General features: G+C 40.4%; 1 protein-coding gene and 1 non-coding gene across 2 annotated transcripts; both read right to left on the bottom strand.

The window, feature by feature from the left end:
• Positions 1–107: 107 nt before the first annotated feature.
• Positions 108–3,153, bottom strand: ANKRD37 (ankyrin repeat domain 37). The gene is made up of 5 exons (XM_045998420.1): positions 2,858–3,153; positions 2,492–2,644; positions 1,356–1,447; positions 622–825; positions 108–325 (listed from the first exon to the last, which is right to left on the bottom strand). Coding segments are annotated over exons 1-5 (477 nt in total). The 5' UTR covers positions 2,885–3,153; the 3' UTR covers positions 108–324.
• A 3,387-nt stretch (positions 3,154–6,540) lies between these two features.
• On the bottom strand, positions 6,541–6,677 carry LOC123937659. Its single transcript, XR_006817515.1, has one exon. It is a non-coding gene; the product is annotated as a U4 spliceosomal RNA (small nuclear RNA).
• Between the last annotated feature and the right edge of the window lie 7,203 nt (positions 6,678–13,880).

Raw genomic sequence — 13,880 nt, forward strand, 5'->3', positions numbered from 1 at the left:
TGTGGTCTGATGGTTTAAAACTATAATTTTAAAAAAATAAAAAACTACAATTTTTTTAAAGGCTGTTAGATACTACACAAACAGAACAGTTTATTCTTTAGACAATCTTTAATAACTTAAAAGACAAAGCAGGCACAACCGAAATGTTACAGGCATGTAAAAACATGTATTCTGAACTGTTATCTTCACTTAGAAGAAAGTTTTCCTCCTTCTTAGAAGGAGCGGAGATATACACCTGGTGAGCCAAAAGCCATAGCTTGCAGCTGAGCAGTAGATCTGCACGGGGTGAAGGGCTCCTTCAAACCTTTTCAGAACCAACGTGAATCTGTGGTTAAACATAGTGACATTTAAAAATTACTTCTAAGAAAAAAACAAAAACAAAACAAAACAAAAAAACATAGTGACATTAGAAACTTTTTTAAAAAGGTTTTCTCCCCAGCCTTCCATCATGCAGGATGATTTCTGGGCTCCAGAATCTAGCAACAGTTACTGTAACTGGTATTAACATGTGTTCACGAAAAGAAAAGACACACTAGAAATAAGACTGCCAAGATTGAAATAATTAACTGCGCCGAATAAGCAATCCCTAAAGGAGGAAGAAAACAGAACTGAGTTACTCACCAACACTTCCTTTTTCCAGTCGTATTTTCTACACTTCCAAAACTTCGTTTCTGTCTGAGCACTGGAACACAATTATCTCTATCTGATCGGTCACTTGACTTTATTGTTTGCATACATTTAATTGTTGTAAGAAACTTGGCACATTCTAGAAATCCACAGGCCCAAGCAAGATCTTCAGCTGTTTGTCCATTCTTATTACATAAACTGAATTTAAGATAAAAACTGAGTTACATAAAAACTGACAACTGTTTAGCCTTTTTAATATATCCTGCAAAAGAGCTTTGGGCTCATACAAATCTTGGTTTCAGAACAGGAGTGGTAAAGGAATCAGAGAAATGCCAGTATTCCCTGCTACTGCATCCTGAGTGGCTAGCAGAGTTCAGCACACTGTGGACCTTCCATTTCTGAGTGAATGAAAGTGTTCTGTGCTCCATATAGTAATACTCCAAGAAGTCAATGAGAACTTTTATTGAAGGGATTATCCCAAACCAAAACTCAGATGTAATATTGCCACAAGAGATGAACAGAATTGCACCTCTGCTAAGGATCCATTTTCTTACTTAAATTTAATAGTATTAGGTATCATTAACAGCCTAAGTTAACATTTAAATGATAATCTAAATTGTCAATTAGGCAAGCATCATTTTTAAAAGCGCATGTAATTAAGCTTCAAGGGTCTGATTAGCTTAATCCAAGAAAATACAAAATTTTGAGATCACTGATTTTATACTCACTCAATTTGGGCATCCCTGGCTACAAGCAGGCTAAGGCATTCCAGACTTCCAACTTTTGCTGCCTTGTGTAGCGGAGCCTCTCCAAAAACATCCTTAAAGATAAGACAGCACATCTTAGTTTCTCCCAAAACCATTTCTGTGGAAGTTGGGAGGGAAAGTCTAATTACTGTTGAAGAGAACGAGTTAGAACTACTTTTTACTGAATTTTTAAAATTTTTTTAAAATAAAGTTCACCTGGTGTTCTATTAAGTACAAAGTTTTCATCAATAAAAACACATGCAGCCACACTACCTACATTAAAATTTAGTTGTATAAAAGCAAAGTATTATACAGGTAAAACAATTTAAATTTACCCTACTTTAATATTCAATGGGAGATGTAGACTACCATAAGACAGTTCTGTAGAAAACTGTAATAGTTGTGAGCTTGCCTCACAACTGTTATTTATTTATTTTCTAAAGATTTTATTTATTTGACAGAGAGGGAGATCACAAGTAGGCAGAGAGAGGAAGGGAAGCAGGCTCCCCGCTGAGCAGAGAGCCCTATATGGGACTCGATCCCAGGACCCTGAGATCATGACCTGAGCCGAAGGCAGCGGCTTAATCCACTGAGCCACCCAGGCGCCCCACAACTGTTATTTATTTTTATCACAACTGTTATTTAAGTAATTTCTGTACTGAAACTTTTAATCTGGTAATGTAGCAACTGTTCCTTTTGAAATGACCTGCGTGTACTGTGCAGGATCCCAGTCAGGAGCCATACAGATGGCCGACGAGCCCTTGAAACGTGGCCAGACTAAGCTGAAATGCGCTGTACACGTAAAATACACGCCAGACTGAGAGGTCTGAAAAGACACTGGAAAAATCTAAGTCCTGTTTTGTATTGATCACATATTGAAATATTGAGGTCAGCGGCGTTGAATCACAAAATTAATTTCACGTGTCATCTTATTAATGCGGCTCCTAGAAAATTTTACATTCCTTGAGTGCATCACTTTATATTTCTATCAGACATCTCGCGATAGTCGTATTTGTGACAAGTGAACAATATTCTGGCGTCTGCGAAACTTTTGTGTGGATCTTGGCGGGGGCGGGGGGGGGGCGGCGGTCCACAGCAACAATCAGTAACCTAGTTACCTGCTGGTTGAGGTCAGCGCCAGTTTGCAGCTGCCACAGAAGCAAACCAGCCAGGCCCCCACCTGCGGCCAAATGGACAGGCGACTGCTCGCAGGGATCCGGGGGTGCGTTGACCGAGGCCCCGGCCTCCAGCAGATGCTTCAGACTATCCACCTGCGGGAGGAGAACAGCAGCTCCAGCACCCCTCTTGCCTTTATCCCGCCCCGCGCTCTCCCGCTGTCGGAAATCTTACCCCACGCCCCAAATCTGACTCTGAAGGGGCCTGACTCGGCAGCGCTCGGTGGTCAGTCCCCCTCGCTAGTGCTCCCGAGCTGACAGACACCCGGGAAAGCTAAGCCTGCAGGACTTAAGGGGCGCGCGTCTCACCTCTGGGTTGCAATCAAGCAACAGCATCTTCCGCCTACAGCCGAGGACAGGAGGTCTGGGGAGCTCAGAGCGGCGGCCTAGGCGCCGCGGAATGGCAGGTAAGAGTGCGCAGCCCGCCGAGTGCGGGAGAATTTAGATTGCCGGGGCCAGGGGGCCGGCCTCCCGCCGCAGCGCCCCAGACCCGGCCGCGCCCCAGCAGCCTCACCCCAGCTGCGGGGCGTTTCCCCTCCCTGCGGGAGCAGCACGTACACAAACACAGCCACGTGCCACCGCCAGGCCGGCTGAAGGGGGAAGGCGCAGGTTCGCCCGCCGATTGGCCAGCCGGGAGGCGCCAGGTCCGCCCACCCCGGGGCGGGGCCCTTAGGAGCCCCCGCGGAGCCTCAGTGCGCGTGCGCCGTCGGGAACGCCGGGCGGTGGGGCTCCAGCGACAGCCATGAGGGGCGCTGCGTTTGGCACGTCTCACACTAGCGTGCCCAGCCCTTTGTTCCCTATGGAGAAGCAGGAGTCGCGGGCGAAGGTTCTCGTCTCTGCGAGCACGCACGTAACCAGGAAACGAGAGAACTCTGGCAAGCTCCTCTGGAAGCCGCTGTGCGTGGTGCTGGCGCCGTGTCCAACGCCCTCCAGCTCCGGAGGAAGGATGAGAGTTCCTTTGGCGTCACGTTCAAAATCTCATCTGCGCCCCCCCGCTCTCCTCTGTCACCGACGCCCTGGACTTTTAGGGAGGCGGGCGGGAGCTGCGGGGGCGGAGGGGCGGCCGAGGGGACTGAGGTGACGGGTTTTACCACAGGGACTGCTTGAACACCCCCCTCCCAACCTACACGAGTTCTCGAACCCGGGCCTTTCGGTGACCCCACGCCCATACTGGGAAATCCGGTAAAAACCAGCCAACCATTGGCCTGGGTCCTCTTTTGGGGTCAGGTTAAAGCACCGATGGGCTCGTCGCCTGGGGAAGGGTTGAGAGCCCCGGCTGTTAACCTTGAGCTTGCATAAAGGACGAGGCACTCAGCCCGAACCCTCACTGTGGCGACGGGGGAGGGTGTTCGAGGAAAGTCGGAGGGACGCAGGCCGAGGACGTTTGTGACTCAAGAGGCACTTCCCGCGGGGCCTCGCAGCCGCTGGGAGAGGAAAGCGCGGGCGGAGGCCGTGGCTCGCGGGGCGGGTTCCTTCTGCTCCGCTTGAGGCCTTCCTTTGGGGCGACTTGGGAAACAGACTTCCTGCCTTCACGTTGCAGCCATCCCCACATCCATGTCTCTTGACCGTCTTTCCCTAAATGCGCCTTTCAGATCAGTCTTGCCAGAAACTAAAGCCGCAGCCATTTACTCATTTTCCTTAACATCCTCGGTGGTTTCCTTCTTCCTGCTGATACCTGTGAGAGCAGAACCGATGAGGAAACTGTTCATTATTACGCTCTTGGAGCACGAGCTCAGTGAGCGGCCTTTGAGTTCTCATTTGTTTACTTTGTATTAAGAGCCATGAAATAATTTTACGGTAATTACACACTGACCCAAAGGGTAGTTTTTCACATTCGTGTGTATACCTGAACATAAGTGTGTGTGTGATATTTATGTTCAAACTATATTTTTATATTGAAACTATTCAAAATACCTTTTTTATGATATTTGAAGAATGTCAGAGATCTGTGAGAATACATGATCACTACCAATTTCCCTTTTCTCGTGTTTATCGGTTATGTGAGTACTGTTTTGGGTTTTTTTGTTTGTTTTTTTTTTTAAGATTTTATTTATTTATTTGACAGACAGAGATCACAAGTAGACAGAGAGGCAGGCAGAGAGAGTGAGAGGGAAGCAGGCTCCCCGCTGAGCAGAGAGCCCGATGCGGGACTCGATCCCAGGACCCCGAGATCATGACCTGAGCCGAAGGCAGCGGCCTAAACCACTGAGCCACCCAGGCGCCCCGAGTACTGTTTTTTAAAGCAAATAATTAAGCTTCAGGTTCACACAGATAAAAATGAATGTAAGAATTCATTTTCAGGAATTTTTAAATGATACAAGGGATTATCAGAGAAGTCCTTAGAGTTCTAACCATAAATTGCAGTTAACATGTGCAATGGGATATTGGTGTGATGAATATGCCTCCCGTATTATATCCTTTTTATTTAAAACAAGATTCTTTTCCGCAAGTGTTAAGTCTGGTGTTTAGTGTTACCTTCTTGTTACATACGTTTCACAAGGAAAAGGAATTTTGTGAATAGTTGTTAAAGCTTTTCTCCTTTTAATCACTTCCTACTTGTCCATTGCTCGCAATGTTTGAGAAAAATTGTCTCAGTTAAGTATCTGGTTTACTGTTAGTAATGGGCCTAAAAGCTTTCTAAAAATGAATAAAGCTTCTGGAGCACAAAAATACACAGAAGAAATACATTTGGAGAAGAAATACTATCTTACCAGCAAGCAGCTGGAGTTATTACCGAACAGGTAGCAAATGGGATCAGTTTTCTAAAGAGAAAAATGATCTAAGATGCATATTCAACAGGCACTCTTCCAAGTAATGTTAATTCTATTTATGTTTAATTTGCTGGTAGATGTGTTTCCAGAAAGAGGATGCCATTTAAAGTGAATGTTTTACAAAAAAGTTGGATGATGACCAAATGACCAAATGAATGAATGAAAGATGTGTGGACTGAGGAAGGGCGAGTAGGAGGAGTTTGCCAGGTAGTCCATGAAGCAACGAGTATTTCTAAAGAGTATAAAGTATCTTCCAGTGTTAAGAGAACTATATGCAATTCAGTCTAGTTGCAGAATATGGTACAGAGCAGTGATGTAAAATAAAGATTTACGAATAAGAAATTAAGTGACCACTAATGTCTATCCCAATTTTTAAAATAAATTGACATTGAGCACTTGCTATGCCCCAAGATTAATACAGATAGGTATTATTATCTGCTCCATTTTACAGGAAAGGAAATTGAGGCTTAGGGAGGTTCAATGACTTATCTAAGGTGCTGGCATTATTAAGGGATGGAGCGGGCACTCAGACCATTTGACTCCACAGACAACATTCTTATATCTAAATTTTAAAGAATTTTGGTCATCGTTGGTAGATTTGAAGTTACTAAGAGTAACGCCTTTTTTTTTTTAAAGATTTTATTCACTTATTTGACAGAACACAAGCAGGCAGAGCAGCAGGCAGAAGGGGAGAGGGAGACACAGGCTCCCCGCCAAGCAGAAAGCCCTACATGGGGCTTGATCCCCAGGGTCCTGGGATCATGACGGAAGTGAAGGCAGACACTTAACCATCTGAGCCACCCAGGTGCCCCTAAGATTGACTTCTTAAAAGCAGAAGAAAGTCCTCAGAGAATATTATTACAATCCATAGAAAAACAACTCTTTCATTCAGTGAAACATATAGTGAAGTTGAATCACTAAGTTGTAATGAAACTAATGTAACATCAACTATATTCAAATAAGATTTTAAGGAGTATTTGGCAAAAACAAATGAAAAACAAAACAATTGAGGAAATTAGGGTAATTCTGTGTACTATCTTTGCAGTTTTCTGTAAATCTCAGATTATTCTAAAATATAAAGTTTATTTTTAAAAAGAGGACTTGAGGCAACTTAAAATTAAACCATTATGTATTCTTTCTGTAGACCATGGCTATTAAAAAGTTGTTGTGTATTCAAATATTGAGTTTCACCTTTAAGTAACTCTCTTTCCAAATACAGTAATGATAGATGATACCTAAAACCTTATGAAGCTAGTTTTAATCAAAAGCACACCAAAAAAATCCACAAAGTTTTCAATTAGCAATAATCGCGCCTCGGATAAACCTCATTGGCTACGATACTGCCACTGCGCAAAGCTCCACAAAGTTTTCAAAACCAATCACTACTTGTTTTTTGTTCTGATTGATCAATACACTTCAGTTCCCCTGCAAAACACACTGCCTGTTGCCTTGATCACTCTGAGAGCTTATCAGGCTGTTTCTAGAATGCCCAGTTACTTGGGCTCACATCACTTTGAATTTTTTCCACATTATATTTATAAAGATCATTTTTAACATCTAATATAATTAAATATTACCTAACTGGTGAAATAGGAACAATGAGAGCTGTGATTTTTAAGAAAGCTAAACTCAATGCTTTCAAAATCAAGTGTCTAAGAAGAATGTTCTCCAAGTAGGTGAGGATAAGTCAACCATAATAAAAGATGAGAAACAGCTCTACATTCAGACTGTTCCATGGGCATCTTTAAACTCATACTCCAAAGGAACATAAAACGGAATTGATATGTCTTGGTTTATGAAAAAAAAGACAACTCTAAACTCTCAACATTCAACCTCTGTTAAAGAAATTGCTTCTGACCCTAAATGAGAAGATTGGAAAGTGACATATATTTACATGTTATAAGTTAGAATGCATATGGTGTGATCATATATTCTTTATTAATTTCTGTATCGATTCTTGTTTAACTGACCAACCACAATATATACTGGCAGTAAAAGTGTTTATTGAGCAACGTATTTCTCTCATTTAAGCAATATAGAGTAGCTGAATAGAATGCCTTATATTTTTCAAATTTTAATTTAAATAAAAATTTATTTTTAAATTTTAACTTTTATTTAAATTTTATTTAAATCCATTTAGCTAACATGTAGTTTAGTATTGGTTTCAGGAGTAGAATTTAGTGACTCATCACTTACATATAACACCCAGTGCTCATCGTAGCAAGTGCCCTCATTTACCGTTGGATGTTGAGTGACGCCCCTCAGGAAGACTCTGGTACCCCTAACTGGCCAAAAACGTTTCCACACAGCAGGAACAAGACAGGTGAGGCATGTGAATCTCTCGTAACTACCAAGATTTTTAACAAGTCAGTCTTTCCTAGATTGGTTTATTTGCTCACAGAAAACATGGTAAATTGGAGAAAATTAAAAAGCTATGAGGCTCTTCCACCCAGTGCTTATCTGGTAGTAAAAGACATCCTGCTTTTCCCACACTTTTTTTCCCCCCTCATTTCAGAGCATAAAAAGGAAGGGCGTGAAAAAAGCACTTTTGTTTTAAATAAACAATTAGACCTAACTGGAAAGGGGGGGTGAATAAAAACACAAGGCCACTGCCTGATTCAATATTGTCTTTGGAGATCTCTGTAATGTTCATAATATTCTTTTCCAAGTTTCCATGTATGTGTACAGGTTATGCTATCAGTTAATATATGAACACTACTGGGGCGCCTGGGTGGCTCAGTGGGTAAAGCCTCTGCCTTCGGCTCAGGTCATGGTCCCAGGTCCTGGGATCAAGCCCCACATCGGGCTCTCTGCTCAGCAGGGAGCCTCCTTCCTCCTCTCTCTGCCTGCCTCTCTGCTTACTTGTGATCTCTCTCTGTCAAAAAAATAGATAAAATCTTTATATATAGCAACAGTAACAAAAGGAACAAGAACAATAAACACAGGCCTTTGCATTTTTGCCCAGGACACTTATTTAATTCTATGTTCATGGGTACCAGTAACGTTGTTTATCTACTATGATAGGAACTTCAGTGTTGTACATAGATTTTAAAAGAACTTTAAATAAGTGTGCCTTTCTGCAGCAGTAAATAACACAGGGTCCTGCATTCACTCTCAATTTCACCGAGGACTGCAATGCTTAGCCACCCTCCTTTGTGGCGGTTTTTCATGTAAGACTTCATCTCTTCCTCACCATTCTGAGCCCAGCAACAATTTCACAAGACCTTCTCTGACTTTGTCCCTCATTCTCTAATTGTATCCTTTAGTTTGTTGGGGTCCAGGCTGTGAATTATCAGAGCTGGGGGACACCCACAGCATGGCTGAGGCTCACATTTATTCTCTGTAGCCCCAATAGCCTGGTTCCTCTCCTAAGCGCCTCACACCAGGTCTCCTGATGCCTTACTGACCATAATGGATAGTAAATTTTCTCCACTTACCAATTTTAGTCACTTAACATGCTCTCTAATTTTTTTTGTCATATAAAGAAGAGGAAATTCTAGTTCCTGATGTTCTTTACCATTTCTGAAGCCAAGTTCCTAATGAAAGGAAGCCATTTTTTGTTTGATAAGGTATGTACATAATAACAGATACCCTCTACTTCAGTATAGAAAGGCCACCTTCACCTAAACAATATTAAAATAATTTTTAATATTTTAGTTGTATTGTTAAAATAGTTGCAAAATTGATCTGGTAGTTACCTACTTTACCTGTTACTGACAATATACAAATAGAAGTTGTAAATAGAAACTACTTTCCATATACCAATGAAAGTTTCCATTCTGAATTTAATATATTTGATTTACCACTTAAAGTAGAAATTCAATTCTATCTCTAAAAAGTTTTTACCTTTCAAAATAGATTGTTCAGAAAACAAAATTTAAAGGCCAAAGTTGCCTGTAAAAGAGTTAATACATGGGTGCCTGGTGGCTCAATGGGTTAAAGCCTCTGCCTTCGGCTCAGGTCAAGATCCCAGGGTCCTGGGATCGAGCCCCGCATCGGGCTCTCTGCTCAGCAGGGAGCCTGCCTCCCCCCTCTCTCTCTGCCTGCCTCTCTGCCTGCTTGTGATTTCTGTCAAATAAATAAAATCTTTAAAAAAAAAAAAGAGTTAATACATGCACTCAAAACAAAACTACTTAGTTAAAAGTATAACAGAAGGTGGGGGAATAATAGTCATTTAAACAAATGGTACTGGGACAAATGGATATCCACATATAAAAGACTTACTTTGAACCCCTTCCTCCCATTGTATACCAAAATAACTCAAAATGGAGAGAAAAAACCCATAGCTGAAACAATAAAACTTTTAGAAGGAGATAAAGGAGTAAATCTTTGTGATCTTGATATAGGCAATGGTTTTCTTACCTTAGATATGATACCTAAACCACAAAGAACAACAACAACAAAAATTGGACTTCAATTTGTGTAATTCAATAGCAAAATAAATAAATAAATAACCCAATTTAAAAATGGGCAAAGGAAGATTAAAAGTACAACTTATCATGATGAACACTGAGTAATGTACAGAATTGTTAAATCACTGTATTACACCTGAAACTAATAAAACACTGTACATTAGCTATACTGGAATTAAATTTTTAAAAAAAAATAATAAATAAATACAAATAGACAAAGGACCTGAATAGACATTTCTCAAAAGAAGACATACATATGGCCAAAGGTATATGAAAAGGTACTCAGCATCACTTATCATCAAGGAAAGACAAATCAAAACCACAATGAGAAAACCTCACATCCATTAGAAGAGACTTTTTAAAAATTATTAACATATAATGTATTATTTGTTTCAGGGGCATGGGTCTGTGATTCATCAGTCTTACACAGCGCTCACCACAGCACATACCCTCCCTAATGTTCATCACACAGCCACCCCATCACCCACCCACCTCCGCTCTAACAACCCTCAGTTTGTTTTCTGAGATTAAGAATAGCTTTTATCATAAAAACAAAAGACAACAAGCGCTGGTGAGGATGTGGAAAAAGAACCCTGATGCACTATTGGTGGGAATGTAAATTTCCACTCTGGAAAACAGTATGGAGTTTCCTCAGAAAATTAAAACTAGAACTACCAAATAATCCAACAAACCTGTTTTTGAATATTTTGAAATGAAATTAGAATCTCAAAGTAAGATTTGCACTTCCCTGTTCACTGCAGCATTCACAAAAGCCAAGACATTTAGTCCATTGAGAGATGGATAAAGAAAATGTGGTATTTACATGTAGTGGAATATCATTCAGTCTTTCAAAAGGAAGAAATCCTGCCAATTTTGCAAACAGATGAACGTGGAGGACATTACACTAAGTGGAATAAGCCAGACACAGAAGGACAAATACAGCACGATTCCACTTACATAAGGGATCTAAAATAGTTAAATTCACAGAAGCAGAAAGTAGAATGGCAGTTACCAGGGGCTGGGGTGGGAATAAAGGCGGGGTGTTAGGCATAGGTACAAACTTTCAGCTGTACAAGATGAACAAGTCCTGAATTGAAGGCTGTCTCAGACTTGTCGGAGTCAAGACTACTAAAAATTTAATCAGGACTTCTGATAAATTGACCTAACTGAATAGGTGATTTCAACAGAAAACTCAAATGAACCAAGAATCTTACCATAGATTACCTAAACCACCAGAGATCCAAAACAAGCACTTAATTTTAAAAAGTAATTGGTGCACAAGCACTTGGAAACTATTTGGCAATTAAGCTGAACATGCATACCCATTGACCTAGGAATTACTCCTCTTATGTTTATACCCAAGAGAAATGCATACAAATGTTTACAGGGTAAAAAAAAGGCAGAAGAATGTTCATAGAAGAACTGTTCTCAGAAGTCCAAAACAGAAGCTACCCAAATGTCCATCAAGTACAAGAGAAAGGTTATGGTATATTCACACAATGTAACAAGAAGGAGAAAGCTACAACTAACATACAAAATGGATGAATTCCCCCGTGTTGAACAATAGAAGCCAGGCACAAAATAATACACAGTGAATGATTCCCCTTATATGGTATGCAAATCATGCAAAAATCACTTATGCAATATTGTATTTACATGAAGCTTTATGTAGTAACTAGAAGGCAGTACCAGGGAAGCTTCTGGGTTGCTGGTAATTTTCTCTTTCTTGATCTGCGTGAAAATTCATCAAGCTGGAAACTTACATATACATTTCTGTATTTATGTTACACTTCAATAAAAAGTCTTTAAATATCTAATATTAATATTTTAAGTATTAACAGCAGACCAGATGTGGCTAAAGAAGGGATTAATAAAATGGAAAAGAGTGCTGAAGAGATTACTTAGAATGTGGTAAAAAGAGATAAACAGATGGCAACTGTGAAAAACAGAATAAGAGATATGGGAGGAAGGTCTAAGTAGAATGCCAGAAAGAGACGAGGGATAGAATGAGGCAGAAGCCATATTTGAAGAATGTAGTGGGCTGAACTGTGTTCTCCAAAAAGATATATTTAAAGTCCTAAAAAATCTGATTCTTGCAAATGTAACCTTATTTGAAAATAAGATCTTTACAAAAAATCAAGTGAAGTTGAGGTCATACTGGATTAGGGTGGGCCCCAATCCAGGGACTGGTGTCCTTACAAGCAAGGGACACACAGGGATAGAGGACATGCATAAAGAAGGCCATGTGAAGACAGAGATCAAGATTGGAGTGACACAGCCTACAAGCCTAGGATCCCCAAATATTGCCAGCAACCACCAGAAGCTAGGAAAGAAATCTGGGATGGTTTCTTCCCTAGAACCAGAGGGACCATGACCCTGACAACACCTTGATTTTGGACTTCTAGCCTCCAGAACTATGAAAGACTAAATTTTTGTTGTCTTGAGCCACCAAGTTTGTGGTCATTTGTTACAGGAGCTTTAAGAACCCGAAACTAACATAAATACATTATGTCTGAGAATTTTTTAGAATTATTCAAAGACACCAACCCACAACTCAGGAAGTTCAACATTCTCAAAGCAAAATAAATACCTAGTCAATTCAATAAATCCAACAACAGGTAATAAAAGAAAAAGAGAAACATGAATAAAGCAAATGGATTGAAAGTACAGAATCATTCTAATTTGGCAGTGATTAAAATAAATGTAAAAGAACTAAATGTGCCAGTAATAATCAAAGATTATATAACCATAGATAATCATATATCAAAGATTATATGGTTCTAAAAAAGAATCAACAAATCTAAATGAAGCCTATTTATAAGAGACATGCCTGACATATGAAGGACTACAACTCAACGAGATGAATGTCACAAAGGCAGATACTAACAGAAGAGAAAACACGAATGGTGAGGAAACTTCTCCCTTATGGGAGAAGAGGGAGTGTTTGGGTAGGGCGGCTGAGAGGGGAGGAAGGATGAGGTCTAAATGAGGAGCCTACAGGAGACTTAAAGGTAATGTATCTTTTAAACATTAAAATGGCAGGCAATGGATGTTAATCATATTATTTTACTTCATTCTTTACACATATATCCAAAAGTTATTTTGTATCTATTCAATTTTTTAGTTTTTAATTTTTAAGTTTTTAAAAATTAAATAGAAGTCTTTCGGCATTATCATTAAGACTTAATGATTTCTCACTTGTAGTACTACAATCTAGTCTGTTCTAAACACCTGTTGTCTTTTTCCCCTGGCTTATCACGTTTATCATTTGTATTTATGTTCATTCGAATTCAAATCCCTGCTAAGACTTAACCATAGAGGAGTCCCAGCTTGCCTGAATCTTAAAGAAATACCCATTTGGCTTCAGCTCTGTCCTGCAATTCTATCTGGCACCACTCTGCTGACAGAGAAGTAGCTATAACTTCCGTCTCCATCTCTATAGACCTCCCCTACTCTCAAATCATTCTTTCCTTCCCGTCATCCAGCATTTTAATAAGGTTATTCACCATTAGGCTAATTTTTGTTCACTTACCAATGATGTATTGTTTTTACCAAAATATTCATATACTATACTGTACATACTATCCATAGTCTACTGTGTATAAAATTTTATTGGAAGGAAAGTTATCCTTTATTTTGACAACTTTAGAAAAATAGGAATAAAATACCTCTTCCTCCATATATCTCTATTGTTAGGTCAGTTTCCCTAGAAGCAGAGTCTGAGCCAGGGATTTTTTATTCAAGTGCTAGGCCAGGGGCCGGTGGGGGGGCGGGGAGGGCGGCGGTGGGTAACCCTCAGGAAAAGGGAAGTGAAAGAAGCACAACCTGGCAAGGAGTGAATGCTAAGTAGGAATGTGGGCTCAGATGGCAAATAGCTTCATTCTGATCTCACAGAGAGCATATCATATTTTGAGTTCATCTCACCTTGAGGCAAAGGCGTACCAAGAATTGTGCAAGCCTGAGGTTTTAGTCTACTTATAACTCACAAGCAACGTGTTGCGTGGATGTTGGCAGAACACACAACACTCCTGGGTCAGAGATAAATGACTTTCTCACTCATAGTAAAAGCAATAGCCAGAGTGTCAGCATGCTGCTGAAACTGGTTCCCTATGACCCCTAATTCCCACAGAGGTCATACAGATGACCCGT

The sequence above is a fragment of the Meles meles genome, chromosome 2 (genome assembly GCF_922984935.1).
Source record: "Meles meles chromosome 2, mMelMel3.1 paternal haplotype, whole genome shotgun sequence".
NCBI lineage: Eukaryota > Metazoa > Chordata > Mammalia > Carnivora > Mustelidae > Meles > Meles meles.